Source organism: Moschus berezovskii, chromosome 12, assembly GCF_049115385.1.
Source record: "Moschus berezovskii isolate FMDL1 chromosome 12, NW_MosBer_1.0, whole genome shotgun sequence".
Lineage (NCBI taxonomy): Eukaryota > Metazoa > Chordata > Mammalia > Artiodactyla > Moschidae > Moschus > Moschus berezovskii.
Genome location: NC_142471.1, coordinates 59,641,368 through 59,667,116, shown reverse-complemented (window position 1 = coordinate 59,667,116; position 25,749 = coordinate 59,641,368). Strand labels below are relative to the sequence as shown.

Here is a 25,749-nt window from a genome sequence, read left to right as displayed (position 1 = left end):
ATTATTCCTTTTATATAGCAGTAAATCTATAGCAGGCTCCTGTGAAAGAGGCACCACTGAGAAATAGGAATACAGCTGCTGTCTTAACATTCCATCTTTGTCCATAAAGTTGTGTAAGAGGGGAAAAGGTTTTCTTTTTAACATTCATTGGCTTTAAAAGATCAATGATGTTACAGCAAAGGCCTCTCTCAGATCTCCCAGTTGTCATCAGCTCCAAGAAATCTGGTCTAGAGTGGAAAATCCTGTCCTGCTGCCAACAGGACTGTCTTATCTATCTACATGTCTTGAGGATGGATAGGAGGAGGCAGACTGATGGAGAGCATCCTGAGCTGGAACCCTGGGGATGCCTTTTATGGCTCTCCTAGAGTCCATTCCTCTTCCTTCTCTGAGCAACACCCCAGATTTCCTTTGGAAGAATCACCTCTTCCCCAAGGGAAAGTTGATGAGAGATGAGGTGTTCTTTAGGTAGTCTGCCCACTGCTTCCCAGACTGTAGCATGCACAGATACAGGGAATCTCTTGAAAAGCAGATCCAGATTTGGGAGGTCCAGAATGAGGCCTGAAATGCTGCATTTCTTGCAAGTTCCCAGATGTTGAAGCTGCTGGCCCATGGGCCTATTCTCAAGCATTCGGCCATCGAATGCTTCCAGATGCCGGAACCAGAACCTGAGTGTTGAAGAACTCGGACTTGCTTCCTGCCCTGCCTCATGTTACCTGCAAAATCCTGCCTGTTTCTGGTCCAGGCTCTCCAGCCACCCCTCCCACCCTGTGAGCTCCCAACATCCCTGCCTCCAAATCCTCTTTACTTCCAGCAGCCTTGGTTTCTGAGAGATGCCAACCAAAACCCTAAACAATGTGGTCTTTGAGCCTCAGTTTTCTAAGCTATAGAAGAGGGACACTAATCTCTATTCATGATATTAAAGTGACCAAGATGCAGGCCCCACCCTGACTGAGATGCTGCTAGTCCCCCAGAGCCCCTGAGTAGAAGCCCCACCAGGAACCCTCAGGGCTCTTCCCTCACGCCACTGCTTAGGTCCAGTGGCATTTAGGATGCAAGAACAAAGGAAGCTATTAAAACTTTCAGCTAAGAGATTGATTTTTCTAATTACCAGTTAATGTCATCCCTTCTGGGCCTCAGAAGGCCTGTTTATTCTTATTTGAAATGTAAATTGTTCAGATTTTCTCATATAACTAGCTTAATGTAAAAGTCTCCACACCCTAAAATACACTTTAATTAACTGACCTGTCAGGTAGAGTAAGTATCATTAAGTGGTAATGATATAATTTTTCTTAACCACTAATTACTAACTACTGTTTTCTCAGTTTACTCTGTTTTTTGCTTTCTTGAGAATGATGATAATTAGAATGATAGCGACTATTTATTAATCTTATTGATGATAAAAATTAAGAACCAATATTTAATGAGTACTTAGGTGTGCCGAGCAATAAGATAAGCATTGTATGTGTGAACTCAGTCACTAAATTGTGTCTGACTCTTTGTGACCCCATGGCCTGTAGCCTGCCAGTCTCCTCTGACCATGGGATTGTCCAGACAAGAATACTGGAACAGGTTGCCACTTCCTTCTCCAGGGGATCTTCCTGACTCAGGGATGGAATCTGAGTCTCCTGCATTGGCAGGTGGATTTACCACTGAGCCACCTGGGAAGCCCCCTGTGATATTACAGAGTATTATAATTCTTACTTTAGAGCTGAGGAAATTGAGCTACAAAGGAGTTTGGTAACTTGCTCAAGCTATAGAGTGGTGGAATTGGAACTGGTATCAATCCAGGCAGAGTCTATCCTGGTAACCTCTGTACCAGACCTGAGAAATGCTTGCACAAATGTGTAAAAAGGAAACAACCAAAATGGATTGGGTACTACTGGTATATCCAGTACCATTGAACACTATGCAATTAAATAGCCAAGACAGAGTTACATGAATAGACATGGGAAAAAGCCCAAGATACAGTGTTTGTGAAAGATAGTATGTTACAGAATAGGTTTATTATATTAAAAACAAAAGTCATATAGATGTCTTGGTGTGTGCATGCACAGTCACTCAGTCATGTCCAACTCTTTGTGACCCCATGAACTGTCGCTCTCCTGCCCATGGGACTTTCCAGGCAAGAATACTGGAGTAAGTTGCCATTTATTCCTCCAGGGAATCTTCCTGACCCTGGGATTGAAACTGCATCTCTTGCATTAGCAGGCAGATTCTTTACCACTGTGCCACCTGGGAAACCTGATGTCTTAATATCTATGTAGAAAAAAAGGAAGATGTATAAAGTATATCTATAAAGGAAAGTATACACCAAACTAATTCTAAAAATTAGAATGTGGAAGGGAAAAAATCTTCACTTTAAATTTTGACATGCATCTTTATCAATTGAAGATTTTTACAGCAAGCACATAATATTTAGGACATTAAGAAAACAGAAAAAAAATTTCTCTATAGAAAAAAACCCTGTTAACATTTTAACCAAAGGAATGTATTAATTTTATAAGGTGAAAAACACACAAAAATGTACATTCTACAAAAGGAAGTTCCCTTGGTAAGGAAATGGAGAGATTCATAGCATCTTGTCATTAGAATCCTAGTTGCAATTTTCCCCTGTAACACAATTCCTTACTTCCAGTATTAGTGTTATTCAGAAGGTGGTACTTCATTTCCTAAAAACTACCCTACAGTTGAGATGAACTGTGCTGGGTGTTTAGGGATTGGCTGCTTTTTCAATTGGAATCTTTCACTGGGGCCTGGACTTCAAAACACAACAATCAAAACAAATGGAAACAAAATCCCCTAAGACTGAAGTATAGTTTTTTCTGGTTTACACATAGTTGATGGTACCCGAGGAATGCTCAGCAGAATATAGTTATCAGTCTCAAAGAATTCTCCGAGTTATTTTTTAAAGAGATGATGGAAAGATCAAAAACGGAGCGATGCTAGTTCCATGTGGGAAACAGGGTTGAGAATATGCTTTGTTGACCTAAAACAAATGGACCACAGGTTACTTCTCCAGCAAAAAGGGGTTTATTTGAGGTCAGGAAAGAATTGTAATTTGGGGTCAGCAACCAAGTGCAAGTGCCCCCACAACAGCAGAAAGAGAAGCTTTTATAGAGGAGTGAGTAGGCAGGCTATGTAAAGAGACCATGGCCTCTCATTGGCTGAGTTGTTGCTGGGAAACAAGGGACGAGTCTTCCTTCTTCCTGTTGAGCCCCACTGTCATCCAGACCATGAGAGCTCACCATTCTGGTCTCCTTACTCTATTTTGTTTAAGGTTTCTGGTTATTAATTTGTATTTTGTTTTGTTTTGGTTTTTTTACAGATTCAATTGATGCGTTTACAACAAACATGATATTTAGAAAATTAGGAAAGAAACAGGACAGGGCAAATTTTAACTTCTATTTTGTCCTTTTATTTTTGACTTTTTATAAATCATAGCATACAATACTATTATTATACTTTATTTTTATTTAAAAAAGGATATATTTTTCATGTGGTGTTTCTTGAATGTGTGGTATTGGGGGAATTTTCTTAGACCATTTCTAAGTTGACATTACGAAGTATTTTCTGGTTGAAAAAAATGGAATTTGGTCATTTCTACAATCCTTCACATTTTTAGACAGTGATTACCTTTGACAGGATGTGTCAGATTTGTGAATTTCCAAAGACAGCCAAACACTGATGGATAGAGTAGAATGCGAAAGAATTTCCTCCTGGCACATCTATGTTCAGAACTGAGGAAACCTATACTAGTGCCTGGTAAATATGGCATGTTAAGGAGTACATTCTCCAAGTGACAGTTTTGGCAGAATTGTAACCACATAAAGGACTGGATAAGCACTTTGAACTGGAGTCCCAGGAAAAGTCAGTTCTCTGAGAGCAGGGCCCCCTGGGCTGATCTGTGTAGCCCCAGTCACCTGGTCTGGAGCTTGTTCTTTGCAAAGAATGAAGGGTAAATAGGTACCACGTACAAAATCTACCCACCGTGCAGACTTGCAGACAGACTTGACTTCTCATCTTGATGCAACTGTTTTTTAGTTTGTTGGTCTTGACTGAGTTACTTCACTCAGCCCCCATTTCCTGCCCTATAAAATGGGCATAACCATAATTATACTTAGTTCTCAGGACTTTGTAAAGATTTAATGAGGTAATGTGTGTGAATTGCTTAGTGGAGTGCCTTGCACATGGTTCAGTTCAGTTCAGTTCAGACGCTCAGTCGTGTCCGACTCTTTGCAACCCTATGAATCACAGCACGCCAGGCCTCCCTGTCCATCACCAACTCCTGGAGTTCACTCAAACTCATGTCCATCGAGTCGGTGATGCCATCTAGCCATCTCATTCTCTGTCGTCCCCTTCTCCTCCTGCCCGCAATCCCTCCCAGCATCAGAGTCTTTTCCAGTGAGTCAACTCGTCGCATGAGGTGGCCAAAGTATTGGAGTTTCAGCTTTAGCATCAGTCCTTCCAATGAACACCCAGGATTGATCTCCTTTAGAATGGACTGGTTGGATCTCCTTGCAGTCCAAGGGACTCTCAAGAGTCTTCTCCACCACCACAGTTCAAAAGCATCAATTCTTCGGCGATCAGCTTTCTTCACAGTCCAACTCTCACATCCATACATGATAGTATATTAAAAAGCAGAGACATTACTTTGCCAACCAAGGTCCGTCTAGTCAAGGCTATGGTTTTTCCAGTGGTCATGTATGCACATGGTTAGCAATCAATAAATGGTAGCTTTAAAATTGTTTTTTTCCTTTAGACTTCCAAGTTTTATTAAAAAAAAATTTTTTTTGGCCACTCTGAATAGGTTGCAGGGTCTTAGTTTCCCGACGAGGGATTAAACCTGTGTCTCCCCCCACAGTGGAAGTGCAGCATCCTAACCACTGTACCACCAGGGAATTCCCTAGATTTCTAGTTTTAAGGATGAGAATAGAAGACCTTTTTTAGCCTTTCCAACTCTTGGAAATCACTCCAGAACCAAACAAAAGCAAACCAATGAGGGATAAAAACAAACTATCTCTTTGATGAAATTGTAAATCCCAACTACTCCTGTCAAAAAGCAGATAATGGAGTGGGAACTAACCAAGTAGAGGCAAGGTAAAAATACACGTTCCCAGAGAAGAGAGAACCACTGAGACTGGCAGTCATAGCACCTCAGAAGGCGGGGTGAAAGCAAGTTAGTTTGAGTTTTTTCAAAGAGCATTTAGACAAAACCACCTCCAACGATCAAGCAAGACTCACTCCTTCACTCCCACAGGATACCAGAGGTGTATTCTTTGGAGAAATTGAACCTGAGAAGTTCAGAACTTAAGAGCAGAGAGCACGTGGAGGGCAGCAGTTGAGGGCTAGACTGAAAAGGAGAGTAGCAGAGGACCGACTGCTGTCACTGGCCAGGGAGAGCCCTAGTCCCCCTACCTGCTCTCAAGAACACCTGCAGCTTGTCTATTCACCCCGACAGGAGATGGCAGGGCTGTTTGGGGAGAACACTGAGTGGCTTGAAAACACTGCCTGGAATATTAGATTGGGTTATTTGTCCCTGGTGCCTCAGATGGTAAAGAATCCACCTGCAATGCACCTGGGTTCTATCCCTGGGTTGGGAAGATCCCCTGGAGGAGGGCATGACAACCCATTCCAGTATTCTTGTCTGGAGAATCCCCGTGGACAGAGGTCATCCCCCAGGAAAAGTTGGCTCTCTATCTTTTCACTACACAGTGAAGTGAACTGATTGACAAGCATTTCTCATCCCTCCAGAGCTCCCAGTCAGCTATTTAGTGCAGTATTTTTAAATATGAAAGGATAACCAAGGATCACCAGGCTCTCAAGGAAAAGAGCTCAGAGTAAACAAGGCAATGCACAGAGTAAAAGAAAAACATTAAAAAAATAAAACTAATAATATTCTGAGAAGATATTACATCCACAAGCCAAGGTCAAGGACAGGATGCTATTGCTAGATGGAAAATTTAGAGAATAATTAAGAGCTCTTAGAAATTCAAAACAGGATAGTCAGAATGAAAATTGCAACAGAAGGGTTGAAAGTTAAAGTCAAGTAACTCTTGAAAAAGTGTTGGATCATCAAAGGGAGACCATAAGAAAATTAAAGTATTGATTCAGGAAATTAAATATCTGACAAATAGATATAGCAAAAAAAAAAAAAAAAAAGCAGGCAAAGAGATCAAATGAAGGGGAGAAAATTATCAAGAAACAATTTAAGGAAATTCCCTATAAACAAAGAGAATGAGTCTTATGATTGAAAGAGCCCACTAAGTATCCATCACATGGTCACACGGTTTCAGAATACCAGAGAGAAAGAGAAGTTCCTAAAAACATTTAGAGAAAATGCAGGTCATGGTCAAAGGATCAGAATTAAATGGCATTGGCCTTCTCAACGGCAGCATTAGAAGCAAAACACAATGAAGTAATACTTGGAAATTCTGCAGGAAAATCATTTCTGAGCCAGAATTCTTTCAATTGTAAGAGCAGAATACATTTTAAAACATACAAAGTTTTGAAACTTCCATGGTAGTCCAGGGGTAAGAATTCACCTTCCAATGCAGGAGATGCAAGTTCCATCCCTGGTTAAGGGAGCTAAGATCCCACATGTTGCGGGACTACTAAACCTGAGCCCCACAGCTACTAAGCCTGCACGCTCTGGAGCCCACACGCCACAGTGAAAGATCCCACGTACCTAAATAAGATCTGATGCAGCCACAAATAAGAAAATATTAAAAAAATAAAACCTACAAAGTTTCAAAAAACTTTCTTTGTGCAAGAGTATGTATTCAGAGAGAGGGAGAGAAAGACCAAAACAAAAGACAAAAGAAGAAATAAGATCAGGAAAGGAAAAAGGAATCCAGTACCAGGACCGCCTCAATGTAGATTTCATGTGAACTAGAGAACAATCCCCCTTTTATAAGGATAAATTAGGAAAAAAATAATCCCTTCTGGGCAGTTGCAGCTGACAGCTCATTAAGCCAAGGGTAGACTAGATTTCTACTCTTTGCCCCATCAGTTCAGTTCAGTCGCTCAGTTGTGTCCGACTTTTTCCGACCCCGTGGACTGCAGCATGTCAGGCCTCCATGTCCATCCCCAAGTCCTAGAATTTACTCAGACTCATGTCCATTGAGTTGGTGATGCCATCCAACCATCTTATCCATCCCCTTTTCCTCTCACCTTCAATATTCCCCAGCATCAAGGTCTTTTCAAATGAGTGAGTTCTTTGCATCAGGTGGCCAAAGTATTGGAGTTTCAGCTTCAGCATCAGCCTTCCAATGAATATTCAGGACTGATTTCCTTTAGGATGGACTTTAGGATGGATCTCCTTGCAGTCCAAGGGACTCTCAAGAGTCTTCTCCAACACCACAGTTCAAAAGCATCAATTCTTTGGTGCTCAGCTTTCTTTATAGTCCAACTCTCACATCCATACATGATGACTGGAAAAACTATAGCTTTGACTAGACAGACCTTTGTTGGCAAAGTAATGTCTCTGCTTTTTCACATGCTGTCTAGGTTGTTCATAGCTTTTCTTCCAAGGAGCAAAGCATCTTTCAATTTCATGGCTGCAGTCACCATCTGCAGTGATTTTGGAGCCCCCAAAAATAAAGTGTGTCACTGTTTCCATTGTTTCCCCATCTATTTGCCATGAAGTGATGGGACCAGATGCCATGATCTTAGTTTTATGAATGTTGAGTTTTTTTTTTTTAAACGTCCACAGTATTTGTTAATTGTTTATTTATTGAGAGACTATTTCTCACCCCAGATAGTCATAGTTTCATAGTTCAGGAACACAGGAAAGTGACAAACTTCCATGGAACTCAACCCAAAGAAATTCTTTGTATTCCAAATCACTTTGCACTCTGAAAGATACCAGCCTTCCTCATCTCCTCAAAATCTTTCATGGAATCATAATTTCTGTAGAAATCTGCATATGCCTTCTTTCTTTGTTCAGCCACAGCAAACTTATAGAAAGTTGCAAACCCCAGGGAGACCATGAATGCTCCAACAATATGAAATCGCAGACGTTTGGCCAGGAGGCCACACATCTGAGGTTTTGCCAAAGCAGCGGACATGGTAGTTTTTCTTCTCGATGGCTCAACCGCAACGTCCTTTCAGGATGGAGAAATGGACCTGAATATTGAGGTTTAAGCCAACTTTTTCACTGTCCTCTTTCACTTTCATCAAGAGGCTTTCTAGTTCTTTGCTTTCTGCCATAAGGGTGGTGTCATCTGCATATTTGATCTCCCGGCGATCTTGATTCCAGCTTGTGCTTCATCCAGTCCAGCATTTCTCATGGTGTACTCTGCATATAAGTTAATTAAGCAGGGTGACAATATACAGCCTTGATGTACTCCTTTCCCGATCTGGAACCGGTTTCCTGGTTTGCCCCATCAGCTAGGCACAAACTGAGGCAGCTCTGTCAACAAGGAGGAGAACTGAAGTCCTGTGATTTCGGTCATGACAATCCTAGTCAGCAAGTCTTACAGTTTGGAGCAGGAAGACAAAAGTCTCCAGGAGAAAAGTCTCTAGAACAAAATGGAACTAATATATTAGAATGGAAAATACTATTGATAGTTATGTGGTAGACAGTATTGGATTGGGGAAATTTTTTTAATAAAAACATACAGAGTTAGTCAGATTTAAAAAAAGGAAGTAATTATGACCTACAGGGAAAAATGAAGAGATAATAGGAAAAAAGGTGTGGCTTCAACATTAAGCAATTTACACAGTCCTAATACTGTGACATAACTATATGTTGGAGAAATGGGGAGATGGGAAAATAAGTTTGCTGGTCTTTTGAGAGAGCTAATTCTTATACAGTAGAGTGGGAAATCAATAGATAATGGTGAAAAAAAAGATAAAACAAGAAATGACTGTGGAAATGTATTATTTGGAAATATATAGATAGATGCTCGGGGAAGTACCTGAAATTGTTGAGGCTAAGAGTTTGAGTGTACTCCGGGAGTTGGTGATGGACAGGGAGGCCTGGCGTGCTGTGATTCATGGGGTCGCGGAGAGTCGGACACGACTGAGCGACTGAACTGAACTGAACTGAACTGAACTGAAGCTCAACATTCAGAAAACGAAGATCATGGCATCTGGTCCCGTCACTTCATGGGAAATAGATGGGGAAACAGTGGAAACAGTGTCAGACTTTATTTTTGGGGGCTCCAAAATCACTTCGGATGCTGATTGCAGCCATGAAATTAAAAGACGCTTGCTCCTTGGAAGGAAAGTTATGACCAGCCTAGATAGCATATTAAAAAGCAGAGACATTACTTTGCCAACCAAGGTCCGTCTAGTCAAGGCTATGGTTTTTCCTGTGGTCATGTATGGATGTGAGAGTTGGACTGTGAAGAAAGCTGATCGCCGAAGAATTGATGCTTTTGAACTGTGGTGCTGGAGAAGACTCTTGAGAGTCCCTGGGACTGCAAGGAAATCCAACCAGTCCATTCAAAGAGAGATCAATCCTGGGTGTTCATTGGAAGGACTTATGCTGAAGCTGAAACTGCAATACTTTGGCCACCTCATGCGACGAGTTGACTCACTGGAAAAGTCTGATGCTGGGAGGAATTGTGGGTAGGAGGAGACAGGGACGGCAGAGAATGAGATGGCTGGATGGCATCACCGTCTCGATGGAGGTGAGTTTGAGTGTACTCCGGGAGTTGGTGATGGACAGGGAGGCCTGGCGTGCTGTGGTTCATGGGGTCGCAAGGAGTCGGACACGACTAAGCGACTGAACTGAACTGAACTGATATCTTAGGAAGTGAAATTTGGAGATCTGGTGTTTACTTTTGGTGTTACTTTGATGAAAATAAAAATGAAATTTAATAGATTTTCATGGGAGTTCCTTGGAGGTTCAGTGGTTAGGACTCAGTGCTTTCACTGCCAAGGCCCGAGTTTGCTTTCTTGTTGGGGAGCTAACATCCTGCAAGGCTCACAGTGCTGCTAGATAGGTAGGTAGATAGATCAATTTTCAGGCCCAGGTATGAAATAACTGCATGTGAATAGCAGTACTTGAAAATTTTAATTAAAAAAAAACTATTTATTTGGCTGCACAGGTCTTAGTTGAGGTGTTGTTGCATGTAGGATCTTTAGTTGCAGCAAGTGAACTCTTAGTTGCAGCATGTGGGATCTAGTTCCTAACCAAGGATCAAACCCGGGCCCCCTGCATTGGGAGTGCAGTGTCCATTTAGCCACTGGACCACCGGGAAAGTCCGGAAATTTTAATTTTTAATCAAAGGACTTAGAATTGTCAGGTCAAATTCAATGCAGTTGTTCTCACCAAAGCTTTAGGCAAAAAAGATGTTAATAGAAGTTGGTCCTTGACATCAGCACTTCATGCCTTCTACTTTTTGACAGCTCAGTAATTCCTGTAACTGTAGAGAAGACTCCTGTGGACCATGGGGTGTCTAAATGTCCCCCACCTAGAATCCCCTATCTGTAGAAGCTGCAAAAGAGATGCACTGACCAGGGTCTATTCCTATTTCTTTTATTAACTGTTGAGCCTTGCGGAAGCCCATAAAATCACTGGAGCTCATTATCTACTACTGGATGAAAAATCATCCTAGAGATTCCTCAGAGGTATTGTAAAATTGTTTAAATTGCATTTGGTGAAAATGATAAACATAGCACTAGTGTGTAATGTATGAAAAGAGAAAACCTTTTATAAATATGAGTCAGTTTATGATATTAAGAACTTATTTTGAGGTTGAAGAAAGTGAGTCACTCAGTCATGTCCGACTCTTTGAGACCCCCATGGACCATAGCCCACCAGGCTTCTCTGTCCGCGGGATTTTCCAGGCAAGAATACTAGTGGGTAGCCATCCCCTTCTCCAGGGGATCTTCCTGATCCAGGGACTGAACCCTAGTCTCCTAAAATGCAGGCAGATTCTTTACCCTCTGAGCCACCAGGGAGGCTAAGTTGTGTTATTTCTAACCACAATTTAAAAAAGCACTTTTTGGAGCTATAGAGAGTACTTTGGTGAGAAGCTTTGAAAAGAAATAACCATCATTAATTGGAGAAGGAAACGGTAACCCACTCCAGTATTCTTGCCTGGAGAATCCCATGGACGGAGAAGCCTGGTAGGCTGCAGTCCACGGGGTCGCATAGAGTCGGACACGACTGAGCGACGGAACGGAACGGAACGGAGCCATCATTAATACCTCAGAAAAAGAGGGATGTCAAACTGGTTACAATTTTGCAGAAAGTTTATGGTGTTGATTACTTACTGTAAGAAGAAGAAAAAGAACCATTAATTAACATGGAATTACACAGCCAAACAAATGAGGACAAGCAGCTGCTGCTGAACAGGGTACAACAAAGCCTTCAAAGCCTCTTAGAAATCGGGTAAATTAAATGAATGGCTGTTTGAACTAGAAATAAGAGCTTTCTTATAAAAATAGACTGCGAGCTCCATGAGGGCAGGACTCGTTTTATTTCATTCATTGCTGTTGCATACAGGGTAGTCATACAGCGGTTATCTGGCAGAATAAATGAAATGCACTGTTTGCTATGAATGCTTATCTTTTCTGATTTAGTAATATAACTATAGGATTTTAATTATATGTATAGTAATAAATTTCTATATATATGTGAGGAAATAGAATTATGATTTGAATTATCACTATCCAAATAACTAAAAGTTGGGGTTGCTTGATTATTCAGCCAAAACCATCAAATTCTTGCCAGTTACTAACACTCGTTTATAGCAGCCTGAGGGCTGAGGTAGCACATTTGGTTGAACCTCAACAACCTTTGTTAAGAATTACATCACGGTGATGAGATACTATTACTGTATACCCACCAGTATGGCTAAAATTAGAAAGACTATTGACAGATGTCAGAATAGGTTTGACTCTTGTGAGGGATGTCTTAACTGGGAAGGGCATTTTCTCAGGAGACAGAAATGTTCTGTATGGAGTTGATGTGGTCACACAGGGGAATACAGTTGATTCTTGAACAACATGGGCTGAACTTTGTGGGTTGACTTACATGTACATTTCTTTTCAATAAGTTCTGAGTATAAAGGCCCACTGTGTTGTTACCTTTAAAATTGTTTATTTTACTATATAAAATTAAAACCAAAAAACCTCACATAAAATCACTGACATGTGGGAGATGTCACAGTCTTGAAGAATGAACAAATAGAGTAGGCAGAAAGAAGAGACGAGACCATTTAGGGCACTTACCCTCCATGTTCTCATCTGCTAAATGGGTAGAATAAAGAGTGTAGATAAGTAGAAAACAAGTACAACTGGAATTGGCTCACAGGTGAGTCATCTAAACAAAAAACAGTGGAAATTGTCCCTCTTCTGCCCTGAAGACTCAAGCACTTACTCTCCTCCGTCCTTGAAGACCAGTTAACTGAAAAGTTTTCATAAGTAGGCAGATGGTAGAATGCCCATTTGTTAAGTTATGGTGAGAATTACAGTTCTCATGTGGATAAACTAGAATACCTGTGACCTCATAATCAGCACATTCTTACCTAGTGACTAAGCAGCAGGGAAAGATGAAGGGATTATTTTATTAATTCACCATGGGTGCCATCAAGGCCAGGATAGGACTCCAAAGATGCAGAGAGCATCTCCTTTAGTCTGGTCTCCGTGGGCAACAGAGAGTTGTCTGGCAGACATGGCATTAGGGCAAGAAGAGCTGAATAGCTCCCAAGTGTGTTGGCTTCAGGGTGAGGGACATTTATGCCTTCTTCGCCATAGGGATGTCCTTAACGGTTCAGCCAGAAATACTTGAGGTCCACCCTCTAAGATGCCTCACACCAGTATCTAATGGTTGTCACTGTGTGTCTCATTTACTGTTGCATAACAAATCACTTCATTTAGCTTTACTGGCAATTTCATGTGTCAGGAATTCAGGCAGGAAGTGTTTAGCCAAGTAATTTGTCTCGATCCACATGGCGTGGGCTGGGTCAGGCTGGGGTTGGAGGATTCATTTTCAAGTTGGCTCCACTCACATGTCTTCCTCACCCTCCTCTCTCCATGATACCGTCTCAAATTATGTATATATTCATATATATTCTATGCATGCGTGCTCAGGCACTTCAGTTGTGTCTGATTCTTTGCAGTCCTATGGACCATAGCCTGCCAGGCTCCTCTGTCCATTGGATCCTCCAGGCAAGAATACTCTAGTCGGTTGCCATGCCCTCCTCCAGGGGATCTTCCTGACCCAGGGATTGAACTTGTGTCTCTTATGTCTCCTGCACTGTCACATGGGTTCTTTACCATTAGACATGGGAAGCCCCATATGTTGTATATACATAATATATTCCTATGTATATTATATTCAATATCTCCATCTATTTGGAGATATTGAATAGGAAATGCCTGTTGGAAATTTATGGGTGTAATTTGGGCTGGAGATACAAATTTGGGAATTATTACCATATTGCTATTGGTAGATCATGTGATGGATGGTCAGAAGTCTGGATGAGTTCACTTAGGGAATGTAAATGAAAAAAGTTCAAGACTGAGCCCTGGGGCTCTTCAAATGTTGGAGAGATAAATTAGATTTAATGAAAGAGACTGGAAATGAGCAGTCACTGAGGTGGGAAGAGAATCAGGATTGTGGTACCCCAAAGCCAAATGGAAAAAAATTTTTTTTGCGACTTCCCTGATAGTCCGGTGGTTAAGACTCTGTGCTTACATTGCTGGGGGTGTGGGTCTGATCGATCCCTGGTCTGGAAACTAAGATCCCACATGCTGTGAGATGTGGCCAAAAAAAAAAAAAACTGTTTTAAGAATGAAGCTAAGACTGTCAAATACTTTATATAAATTAAATGAAGTGACCATTGGATTGATCACTGGATTTAGCAATGAGATAATTGGTGGTCTTGATTAGAGTAGTTTTGGTGAAGTGTGGGATGTCATGGGTAAAAACACAATTGGAGTAGGTTCAAAAGAGAAAGGGCCGAAATGTCTATCAGTGGGAGAATGGATAAGCCATATGTGATTTTATCTGTAGAATGGATTACTATTTAGCCATAAAAAGGAGTGAAGTACTGAAACATACTACATCTTTTTTTAAATTGAAGTATAGATGATTTACAATGTTTCAGGTGTATAGCAAAGTGATTCAGTTATACATCTATATTCTTTTCCAGATTCTTTTTTTATAATAATTATTACAAGATATTGAATATAGTGCTTATAGTAGGTCCTTATTGTTATCTACCTAGTAATTCATATGTTGTGCATCTGTTAATCCCAAATTGCTAATTCATCCTTCCCTGTCTTTCCTCTTTGATAACCATTAGTTTGTTTTTTGGTATATGTGCTGCTGAAACGAGCACAATGATAGCTGTTAGTTTGTTTTCTGTGTCTGTGAGCATATTTCTGTTTTGTAATTAAGTTCATTCATGTTGTTTTTAAGATTCTACATATAAATGATATATTTGTCTTTGACTTAACGTCACTTAGTATGATAATGTCTAGGCTCTACCACGTCTTCTTAAACCAGTCATCTGTTTTGGGGCATTTGGATTTTTTCCATGTCGTGGCTTTTGTAAATAGTGCTGTTCTGAACATTGGGGTGCATGCGTTTTTTTGAATTAGAGTTTTTATCTTTTTTTGGTAGCTCTAGTTTTAGTTTTTTAAGGAAACTCTGTAATGTTTTCCATTACTGGTACAAATTTACATTCCCACCAACAGTGTAGGAAGGTTCCCTTTTCTCTGTACCCTCTCCAGCATGTATTATTTGTAGACCTTCTGATGATAGCCATTCTGACCGGTGTGAGGTGATACCTCACTGTGGTTTTGTGTTTCTCTAATAATTAGCAATGCTGAGCATTTTTTCATCTGCTTTGTGTTTCTCTAATAATTAACAATGCTGAGCATTTTTTCATCTGCCTGTTCATCATCTGTGTGTTGTCTTTTTTGAAGAAATATCTATTTATCTGTGTTGTCTTTTTTGAAAATATTTAGGTCTTCTGTCCATGTTTTATTTGGTTGCTTGGTTTTTGATATTGAGTTGTATGAGCTGTTTGTATACACTGTATTTGTGTCATATGCAATGAGATATTAACCCTCATTATAACTTGGATACTTATTACGTGTCTGTTAGTCAGTCATATCCGATTCTTTGCGACCCCATAGACTGTAACCCACCAGGCTCCTCTGTTCAAGGAATTCTCCAGGCAAGAATACTGAAGTGGGTTGCTATTCCCTTCGCAGGTGATCTTCTCAACCCAGGTATTGAAGCCAGGTCTCCTGCATTTCAGGGATTCTTTACAGTCTGAGCCACCAAGGAACCAATACTATGAATCAGGCTGAATACCTTTTTATATATTTCAATATACTTTATATATATTTTTTGTAATCTGATGACATATTTTGATTATTTAAAAAATTGAGGTTTATTGAGTCAAGATTTTATATGTAAATGAAATTAGTTCTAAATGAGTTTGGGCTTTCAGGTGGTTCAGTGGTAAAGAATCCACCTGTCAATGCAGGAGATGTGGGTTTAATCCCTGGATAGGGAAGAATCCTCTGGAGGAGAAAGTCACAACCCACTCCAATATTCTTGCCTGGAGAATCCCATGGACAGAGGAGCTTGGTGGGCTACAGTGCATGGGTCAGAGTCAGACATGGCTGAGCACAGCAGCCTGTGCAGAAGTCAGGTTGTGACCTTCAGGCCTCACCTGCCCCACGAACCAGCTCCAGTCTGCCCTCTGGCAAGCTCCTCCACTGCTCCTGATACAGTTCCCACCCCGCCCCACCAATGCCCTCTTCCAAGAGGCTGGAGTCTCAGCTGTTCAGGAGTTGGGAGGGGTGCTTAGTTACCTTACCGTCCGTTCTTATTCAGCCTAGAGGCAGTGGCTCCTTTTTTTCTCTCGGGTTTTTAATGCTCTGCTAAGTCCTTTTTTCCTCTTTGAGTATTTTGTGACCACCAGGCTCCTCTGTCCATGGGATTTACCAGGCAAGAATACTGGAGTAGATTGCCATTACCTTTTCCAGGGTATCTTCCTGACCCAGGGATCAAACCCTGGTCTCCTGCATTGGGGGTAGATTCTTTACCATTTGAAATACAAGGGAAGCCATTTACTCCCCACTAGTTAACAGAGTGAGTCAAGTCACTCAGTCATGTCTGACTCTTTCGACCCCATGGACTGTAGCCTACCAGGCTTCTCAGTCCATGGGATTTTCCACCCTATTACATTTTCCCTGCTCAAATAACTGGTTTGATGTCTACTTCCTGACTGATGTATATTTAAGGACAGTACATCTTCTAAGGTTTCAAAGTATTCAACAGTGGCTCATGAATGCTGTTAATTGTGGAATAAACAAAACTAAAAACAAACACCGCCCACCCCATATGGATCTCACATTCTTGTGGAGGTGGTAAGACTAAGTAAGATCTGTAATAGAGTCTTAAACATCTCAAAGCCCGTTTATTTCTCATTTACCCCAAGATAGTGCCTGGTTCATACAGGTGCTCAACAAACATCTGGTGAAGCAGGATATGTTGTTGACATACAGTAACCTTGGTAGGCTGTTAGCAGTAAGATAAAGTCACATGGGGTTGACCAGAACAGTCAAGCCTTTGCCCGAGTCTTTTATATTCAGCTGCAAACACATCTCTTCCCTTTGCTCTTTGTTCCAGGAAGGCAATTAAACAAGACATTTCATCACTCCACCATTTCTAATGGGTATGTGGGAGGCAGGAAGCAGAGAAGAGGCAACCTTGAGATCCCAGGGAACCAAAGAAAGGCTATGGGCAAAAAAACCCACAAAACCCTCTAAATTGGCACAACTGGCAAGGAGATCAAGTCAGTCCTAAAGGAAATCAGTCCTAATATTCATTGGAAGGACTGATGCATAAGTTGAAGCTCCAACACTTTGGCCACCTGATGGGAAAAGCGGACTCACTGGAAAACATCCTAATGCTGGTAAAGACTGAAGGCAGGAGGAGACGGCTATGACAGGGGATGAGATAGTTGGATGGCATCACTGACTCAATGAATAGGAGTTTGAGCAAACTCCAGGAGACAGTGAAGGACAGGGAAGCCTGGCTTGCTGCAGTCCATGGGATTGCAGAGTCGAACACTACTGAGTTGACTGAACAACAAATTGGCATAGATTTAGTTTCTCTGTGTATCAAAGTGTTCTCACTTAATTCTCACAGTAACCCAGGAGATAGGTTTTATAATCTTCACCTTATTGATGAGGAAGTTGAGGGTCATCTGAAAGGTAATTTACCCGACAATTAAACATCAACTAGAATATGCATCCAGGACTGACTTCACAGTTTCTTGGCTACTCTCTCAGATGGTGGCAGTGCATGATTTAGACACAATTCCTAAGGAGGGGAGTATTTGATGTACTCATTCTAGAAGATTCTAATCTTCATAGCATAAGACCACCCACAGATCTGATCTAATCATAGTCCAAGTGGCACTGAGGGTGGGTGAGGGGGGTTTCATTTTAAAAATTAGAGCATACTTGGAATTTAGGCTGGCTTGCTTATAAAATTAAGATAAATTTCTTTATAGTTCTCAAAAAATATAGATTACTTGTATTAAGAGCAAATGTCACTAGTATCTCAATTACTATGATTTAAAAAGAATTAGGTATGGAATAAACAAATTATGTTTTGGAAGTTGTTCAACAGACAGAGTACACCTAGAGAACATAAAAATTCTTTATTTAACCTAATCCAGCCAGTGTTGAGATAGTCTATGTTAAAAACAAGACATTTAAAAAAATTACAGCACAGTTAGCAAGGCAGTGACTAATTAAGTCACTCAGTTTAATTTTATATTCTTCACAGTCATTTGATAATCATGTAATGATGAACAATATTTTCTGCCACTTTTGAGATATGTTAATTTCTGCAAACAAGAGAATTCTACTAGTTGTCACTGAATTTTATAAAAGAGGTTTAAAACATTAACATTTATAGAAATAACACAGTAAAGCAATGTGAAAATAAACTGGAAAACACAAATATACCCACCCATCCCCAAAGTCTAGAGCATTCCTTTAATCTGTCCCCTGGTGTTTCTTACTACCTCATTCCCTCTTCCTAGAGATTAGCAATTGAGACACTACTACTCTGTAGGGGCTATTTTGAGCTTAAAGTGCCTCTGTTCCTTTAATTTCTCAGTTAATCCTAGAAACAGTCTTCTGAAACAAAGTATTACTCATATTTCAGAGATGAAGAAAACCATGGCTAAGAGGTAAGTTGCTTGGTCAAAGTCATACCTATTATTAAAAGCAGAATTAGGATTTCAACCCAGGTCCACCCAACTTTAGTCAGCCTACGATTTTGTTGCTTCAGGGTGGTGTGGGCCACTTTCTGAAGAGACTGGTACATGGTACTTCTTGAGCTAAGGCTCTTTAGATTTCCAAATGTTCCATCCTGAGGCTGAGGCTCCTCCGGTCCCCAGGCACTTGCAATTCCCCTCAGAGCCCTAGAAACTCCTTCTCCCTGCCCCCAAAGGATTACAGTTGCTCCTCTGGCCTCACAAGCCCTGATGCCAAACAAACCCAAGCAGTTACTCCCCTATTTTGGGCATAAAGTATTAAACGGAGAACTATGTGCTTGTATAACTTTAGTAAAGGCTGCTAGAAGCAGTTCTATATAACAAAATTATGCAGGAAATATCCAGTCTTTTCATATCGAAAATTAAAGAAAAGCCAATATATTTTATAATTAAAGCTAATAATCTGCTATTTTTATATATAATCATAGATTTTTTATATTTCCCCTTCAGAACTGTAGCAGGGTTCTTAATAAGGCTGTCAGTCAAATATTCCCTTCCTAAGTAAATACAACTTTGAATGTTCAATAGTCATTCACATAAATTTCATGTTATTACTCAAAATTAAGACATTCATACTATAGAAAGGTACCAGTCTTAAATTACTAAATTAGCATACATCATTGCAATCTAACAAAGCTCAATCTATACTTGCTACAATCCGAAAGAAAAGTGGCCACTTAATCGGTAAGGGGGAACATTCATATTGTCATGCATTAGATACTGTGAACTAGAAAATAAATAGGGTTTTTGGAACGATCTTTAAAAAATTTAATATTAATTCCTGAAAATAACTCCAAGACCATTCAGATTGCTGAACATTAAAAGGGCCACCACTGAACAGCTTAAAATAAATGCTTTTGAAAAAACTAGTTATACAGTGATTATTAAGGTGCTAGCCTCTTCAATATGACAAGCAATTTAAATTTAAAAACATTAGTATTTTTTTTCCTCATAATAATCTCACAAAAACAATGACCTTAATATTTGCTCAAGACTTCTTGTTTTCATAATTATTCCTCACTGACTGGTATAAAAACAAGAGCTCAAGGCCTCACCTTGGTTTACTCACTGCTGGTTTTCTGTCTGTTGAAATTAGACTGTAAACTACATAAATGCAGGAACCAAGTCTGTTGTGTTCACCACTGTATCCCACACAGCACTTTGCATAGTGCCTGGGCAAGCAAGAGGTGATCAACAAATACCTGAATAACTGAATCAAAGAGAGAGGAGAGTAAAATAACTATTGATTTTCTGCAGATCATTCTCTGTGCTCAAGCTACTATAAACTGTCAGTTCTATTTTCTAGAAATATGAATTTAAAAAATTCTCTCCAGTGATGGAAGGACCTGATGTCAGTGTCTCTGCATCAGTTTGTCTGTCTGTCTCTCTCTCACTCACACACACACACACACACACGCACACGCACACAGTAATTAAGACTGCATGAGTCAAAATTACATCATGAACTATGAGATGTCAACATTATATAAATAAAATTTAATAGTGAAAAAGTGATCTGGAAGCCCTGTGAATTTTTACCCTACACATTTTGGAGGATGTCACATGGGTTAAGAAAAACACAACAAAATTGCATTTGTTCAGATAATCATTTGAATGTTTACATACATTTTTGGTTTGTTAATTATTTATAACTAATTTACATTTCCTCATATTAACATATACTGCTGCTTAGCTTGTAATCAAATTATGCCAGTGAGAAAAATCCTCACAGTACCTTCATTGAGTTGCTAATTCTAAGAAAACACTGAACATGAACATGTACAAAAGAGGCATTTGAATAAAACAGCATGTGTATTTTTAAATATTTGCACAGTTTGATCTTTACACTTCTGTCTTGAGGAAAATATGAACAAAACTCAGGTTCACCATGCTAAGATAATGGTTCAGATGACTGCCATGAAAGAAGTACATACAAAACAATGAAAACAAATCACATCCTTAGGTTCCGTGATTACTGAGAGGGTTTCCCCTGTCCTAAGTGCTTTATTATATTTCTTAAAAATATGAGAGCAGCAGCTTATTACAAGTCTCCACTACTGTGCATCAGTGATGGAATCAGAACAACACAACAGATTCATAAGAATGAGAGGACTGCAGAACAATGAGAAGTCACAGTTTTATGCTTCTTCCTGCTCTGGATAATTTAGAATTTTGCGGTGTGCCTGACGTAAATATTGCTGCTGTTTGAAGTAAACCTTGAATGCTCCTTTAATGGCAACAAAAGCAATTCCACCCTAAAATAAAAATAAAAATTAGCTTTTTATAATGCAATTTATAGAAAATAAAAATCATTTTACTTATATCACAAAAGACATTGTCATTATTGCTAATTCAGATGGCTGCAAATGAAACAGTACTTTTTTCTCTTTTTAATCAGTTAGATAGGGAGACAGACACTGCAGGTAATATGTCAGTCACTTTTTTTAGAAAAAAGTGTCAGTTGCTCAGATATGTTCAACTCTTTGCAACCCTGTGGACCTCTGTCCATGGAATTCTCCAGACAAGAATACTGGAGTGGGTTGCCATTTTCTTCTCCAGGGGATCTTCCTGACCCAGGGATCAAACCCAGGTCTCCTGCATTGCAGAGATTCTAAAGGCAGATTCTTTACCATCTGAACCACTGGGAAGCCCAACAGGTCAGAGATGCCTCTATCATCTCTGAGTAATCAGTTGGAAGGACTGATGCTAAAGCTGAAACTCCAATACTGTGGCCACCTCATGCGACGAGTTGACTCACTGGAAAAGACTCTGATGCTAGGAGGGATTGGGGGTGGGAGGAGACGGGGACGACAGAGAATGAGATGGCTGGATGGCATCACCGACTCGATGGACATGAGTCTGAGTGAACTCCGGGAGTTGGTGATGGACAGGCGTGCTGTGATTCATGGGGTCACAAAGAGTCGGACACGACTGAGCGACTGAACTGAACTGAACTGAATCTTCCTTCTACTTAGTTCTAATGCTCAGGCATTATATGTAGGCTACCTCCAGAGAGAAGTGGGAATAATAATAATGACATCAAACAACATAAAGGCTTATTTATTACTCTGTGCTAACATTTCAAATGTATGATCTCATTTAACCCTCATAATAATTCTGAGGTAGCTACCACGACTATTTCCATTCTACAAGCACAGGGAAGTCAAGCAATTTTATTTAGGTTTCTCAGCAAGGCAATGTCTCTGATTTCAACTGGGCAGTCTGACCCTACAGCAGAAGCTCTTCACCAGTATCTTTTGGGAGTGATGATTCGTGCCTAATCAAGGAGAGAAATCACCCACAGCATAGTTCCAGAAGACCAGAGCTACTACAGTGGATCCTCCTCTTTTTGTTGCTGTTGGATGACAGTGGGGATCAAATAGAGGCTTAAGGCATAGGAGCAATAGTATAAATATTTATACAGTCCCAGTCTTTATTTTTTTTAAACAAATATATAGTTCATTCTCTTTGTATAGTCACTTGAAAAAAGTAGTATTAAAGCCATCTTACCAAGATTGTCCTTTGTAAATTAGAGTTAACACTACTGAACATTAGTTTACCAACTATTGTCGCAATAGTAGGAAAAACAAGGGCTCCACACAAAATTCGGGTGGCAGAAACATGATCTGCTAAAGGATTAGCCTCAGCTGGAATTCGAGGAACAGGACAACCAATCCCTAGAGAAAAAGATGGGGGGTATTAGTGCTAATAAATCAGAAGCTAAAATATTTTTGCATGGTAGGATTCATCCACAAGATTAATTTGGTATGTTCATTACCTTCTTAATTTAGGGCCTTACCTGGGAATATACTGTTCAAAATTTGTAGTTTATTTGAGTATTTGCGCCAGAGTCTAAGCACATAGTCCTCCCAGCGAATCATCTTGCCTAATATCAGCATGACAGGAATAGTAGGAAGTCCAATTAAAAGGAATAAAGGATCAGCTCTCTCCATAACATCCAGACCTTCTTTATGGCCTACAACCTGTGAAACAGACAGCATTTGCTCTAGTCATTGCCTTGTCTAATGAAGGGTTGCATACTTGAGTGCAATTCATTTTAGAGAAAACTACTAAATTTAGAAACAAAAAGTTTAAAAAGTAAACCAAAGCTGTTTCACATTAAATTGGAATAAAAGCTTTAAAACCCACATTGATTACATTTCAATGGAGGGAAGGGGATTTCTGCTTCTTGCTTATGTTCCTCTTATTTAATTTGGTTAGCTTGGGTTATAATTTTAGATTTTCATGTATCTCCCTAAGAGCATCTGTTTTCCTGCTCTTCCTACCAGGAGGTAAGCACTGTCAGCCAAGGGGTGGGACTAGTCTTCAGGAGATGGCCGGAAACCTCATTTCTCTTTGGCTTTCTCCCTGCTCAGTGGGATCAAGTGTAATTTCTCTGGCTGGCTAAATGCCGGCTCTACAGACCAAACACAAAAATGCAATTCCAAGGTCTAGATTTGAGGGAATGCAATAGGAGGTCCAGTTTTGGCTATAGGTTCCAGTCACTTTTTCTAATCCAGGAACCCAAGGGTGCCTTTCTATCAGGTTGTAAAGTTAAAACAATCCTTTTCCTCTCATCTGGGTCTTGGGGTTATTTCTCAATTGTTTTAAGATCTGAGAAGGCAAGAAGGACATGATTAATTCTCATCTGTGAATCTCCACACTTCCCCTCCTGGCAGAATTCTTTTTACTTGCTCATCAATCTTGGCTTTACATGTCTCTCAACATGGCCATTCTGTTGGTGAGTGTCTTAATTAGAATATGCCCCTGGATTCTCTTTCACAGGTCTCCAATAACCTTCCTTTAGCTAAAAGTCCCAACTGCTCACAAATTAAATATATTTCTGTGAGGGATTATTCTTGGCAGTATGACAGGGGAGACTGTTTCAGAATTTTGGGGTTTGAGGCCATCTGGATATCATAGGTTGATATAAGGACAGTATTATGAAGGATTCTATATAGTTTTTCTGTATACACTTGAGGATTAAACTGTGAAGAGAGACCTGTTGATACAGACATCTTTATCTGTCTGTATCTCTGAGAAGGATGAGGGAAAAGGAAGGAAATGCAAGGAGAGAAGGGAAAAAAGAAGGTAGGGAAGACTAAAAGCACTACAGACATTTACTTGGAAAAACAAACTCATGAAAAAGTAAATGGGATTTTTTTTTTTAAATGAGATGTCTTTTATGTCAGCTATTACAGCAGATTTTTTTTTTTAAGGTGGACTTCAAGATGTGAAATAAGGAAGCTGACAATGATCAGGGCAAATTGAAATTCTAGGCAACAGACCTGATTCAGGTAGAAATAGTTTATGAAACCATGTGGAGCGGACCAAAGTGGGCATTATTAAAGCTCCAGCTCAAACTTTTGTACATGATTGATTTATCTAACCAAGATATAACACTGAAGAGTAGAGACCAGCCTCTTCCACATGGTCAAAACCCATCGTGTCAGTATCTAATATTCTTCTGTGTCTCCAGGTAAAGCTGCCCTAAAGTGAATTATTCTGGTTCACAATATTTCATAAACACATATCCCACACATTGAGGGCAAAAGTGGATTAGCCCAAACTGTCCTTACCTATAATGCTTGCTCCATGACACCGTTTTTTATATCATTTTATTATTTTCAACATTATGATCACTTTATAACTAAATGTGATTTAAATACTTCTGGAGTATTAGCAAATAAATCCAGGAAACTGAAAAATTCCTTCGTTGGGTTATGTTTTCTTTTTAGAATTTAGGTTTTAAAAATATAAAGCAGAGTATGTATTCAGGTATGGACTATATATAGTAAAGGAAAATTTATTACTCATGGGTATTAGTAAAAATCTTCTAAACAGGTGTCCAAGGATGGGGAAATAAAAAAGGAAACAGGGCAAATAGTGAGCAAAAGTCCATTTTCCCATGTGTGCTCAAGAGGCATGCTTTGTGCATTAAGTTGAGGCTGACCATTACGTACATACTCGCATGCATTCATTCAACTGAATATTGATTATGTGCCATACACAGAACTCGGTGCTGGGAAATAAAATGTGAACTAAAGAGACATCTTTTGGAGGTGACAATCAAATCAAACAAGTGTACAAACATAAATGTTAAGGAACTAGGATAGTATAACACCTGCAGTGTCATACTACCTGCTACCAGAGGTCAGAGTCAAGGGTAATAAATGAAAGCTGAATTAAGCAATGAGGCTGATTTAACTTTGGTCAAAACGAAACCAGCAAACCTTGTGTAGAATCATGTACATTCTGGTTTTATGCCCTAAGATGGAAAAAGAGATTATTTTCAAGACTTAAATTTTGAGGTTAGATTCAGGAATGGTAGAATGCTTTTGCTAAGAATTTCTTATTCATATATAAAATCAAGGCCTATGGAATTGTAGGTTTAGAGAAACTGCAGGCTAGTCTCCATAGTCAGCTAGGCCTGCAGTTCATCAAAGCTGAAAAGCTAAGAGTTTTAATTACGGTCTGATCCTTTAAAGCACCTCCTATAGAACCCTACTTTTTAAACAGTAGGATGGAACAGTGATGAACTAAAAGGTCTTCTTAGCATTAAGGATAATTAAATGTAACATAATTAAGAACAGTCAATCCTGTGGGGGTTCTACACTAGAGGCAGATTGGTTGGATTGACAAAGAGAATGAAGTTAAAGAAAATAATCAAGAGGCTCCGTTAGCCATCCAGGTATGATGGGGGTGGCGTAGGGGAATGACAGTAAGTCAGGCATTAAAGACAGTGGAAAGGAAGCCATAGATGTTAAGACATATCAAAATAGAAATTGCTTGGACTTGGTCAGTGGACTGAATATAGGGCTATGAAGCAGAAAAGAGTTAAAAATAAAGGTAATCCTAAGAATGTAGGCTATTTATTGAGCAGACGGGAAAATAACTGCAGGAATCAAAGACATAGGAAATTATAACAGGGAATAAAGTTAGGCTTCAAATTGAGGAAAAGACAAGTTTGATTTCAATAATACTGAGTGTGAAGTCACAAGAAGTCATTGTGGAACTAGGGTGGGTATTAAGGTTCCACTGTTTTAGGAAAAATGTTCTAGCTGCTTTTGGAATCAAGTTTCCCTTAAGGAGCCCTAGATTAGGGACAGTAGTCCTAATGCTTCTACCCTGTTGTATGGTACTGGACATACATAGGCTCTCTGAATTTGTAAATCAGGAATAACTTGTAGTATCTTTATCACAAGACTATTGCAAGAATTATGTGCATCAGTGCTTGAAAGGTCTTAACTCAGGTGCTGGGGGGGAAAAGGTAACTATCATGTTCTCTTTTCGACAGAAATTTAAGTCGAAGGGGCTATTCAAGGTCTTTACGAAGAACAGAGATTGAACCTAGGACTGGTTCTGGTTCCTGAAGAAATAAACGCGAATGAATAGGGAAAAAAATAATGATCTGATTCCTTAATCTGATTTACTTGAACTTCAGAGCAGTCAGAGAACAAAAGAAAAAAAATAGTTA

At 39.7% G+C, this 25,749-nt stretch overlaps 1 protein-coding gene and 1 pseudogene across 1 annotated transcript in view; both read right to left on the bottom strand.

Annotated features, from left to right (window-relative positions):
• Positions 1–7,645: 7,645 nt before the first annotated feature.
• On the bottom strand, positions 7,646–8,070 carry LOC148776005 (cytochrome c oxidase subunit 6C pseudogene; annotated as a pseudogene).
• Positions 8,071–17,627: 9,557 nt separating this feature from the next.
• MARCHF5 (membrane associated ring-CH-type finger 5) overlaps positions 17,628–25,749 on the bottom strand; it is a 54,072-nt gene continuing 45,950 nt past the window's right edge. The window contains exons 4-6 of the mRNA XM_055425090.2: positions 22,072–22,255; positions 21,783–21,949; positions 17,628–20,527 (exon numbers count right to left, since the gene is read on the bottom strand). Coding sequence (XP_055281065.1) covers positions 20,411–20,527; positions 21,783–21,949; positions 22,072–22,255 — 468 coding nt within the window. The 3' untranslated portion in view covers positions 17,628–20,410. The remainder of the gene's footprint in view (positions 20,528–21,782; positions 21,950–22,071; positions 22,256–25,749) is intronic.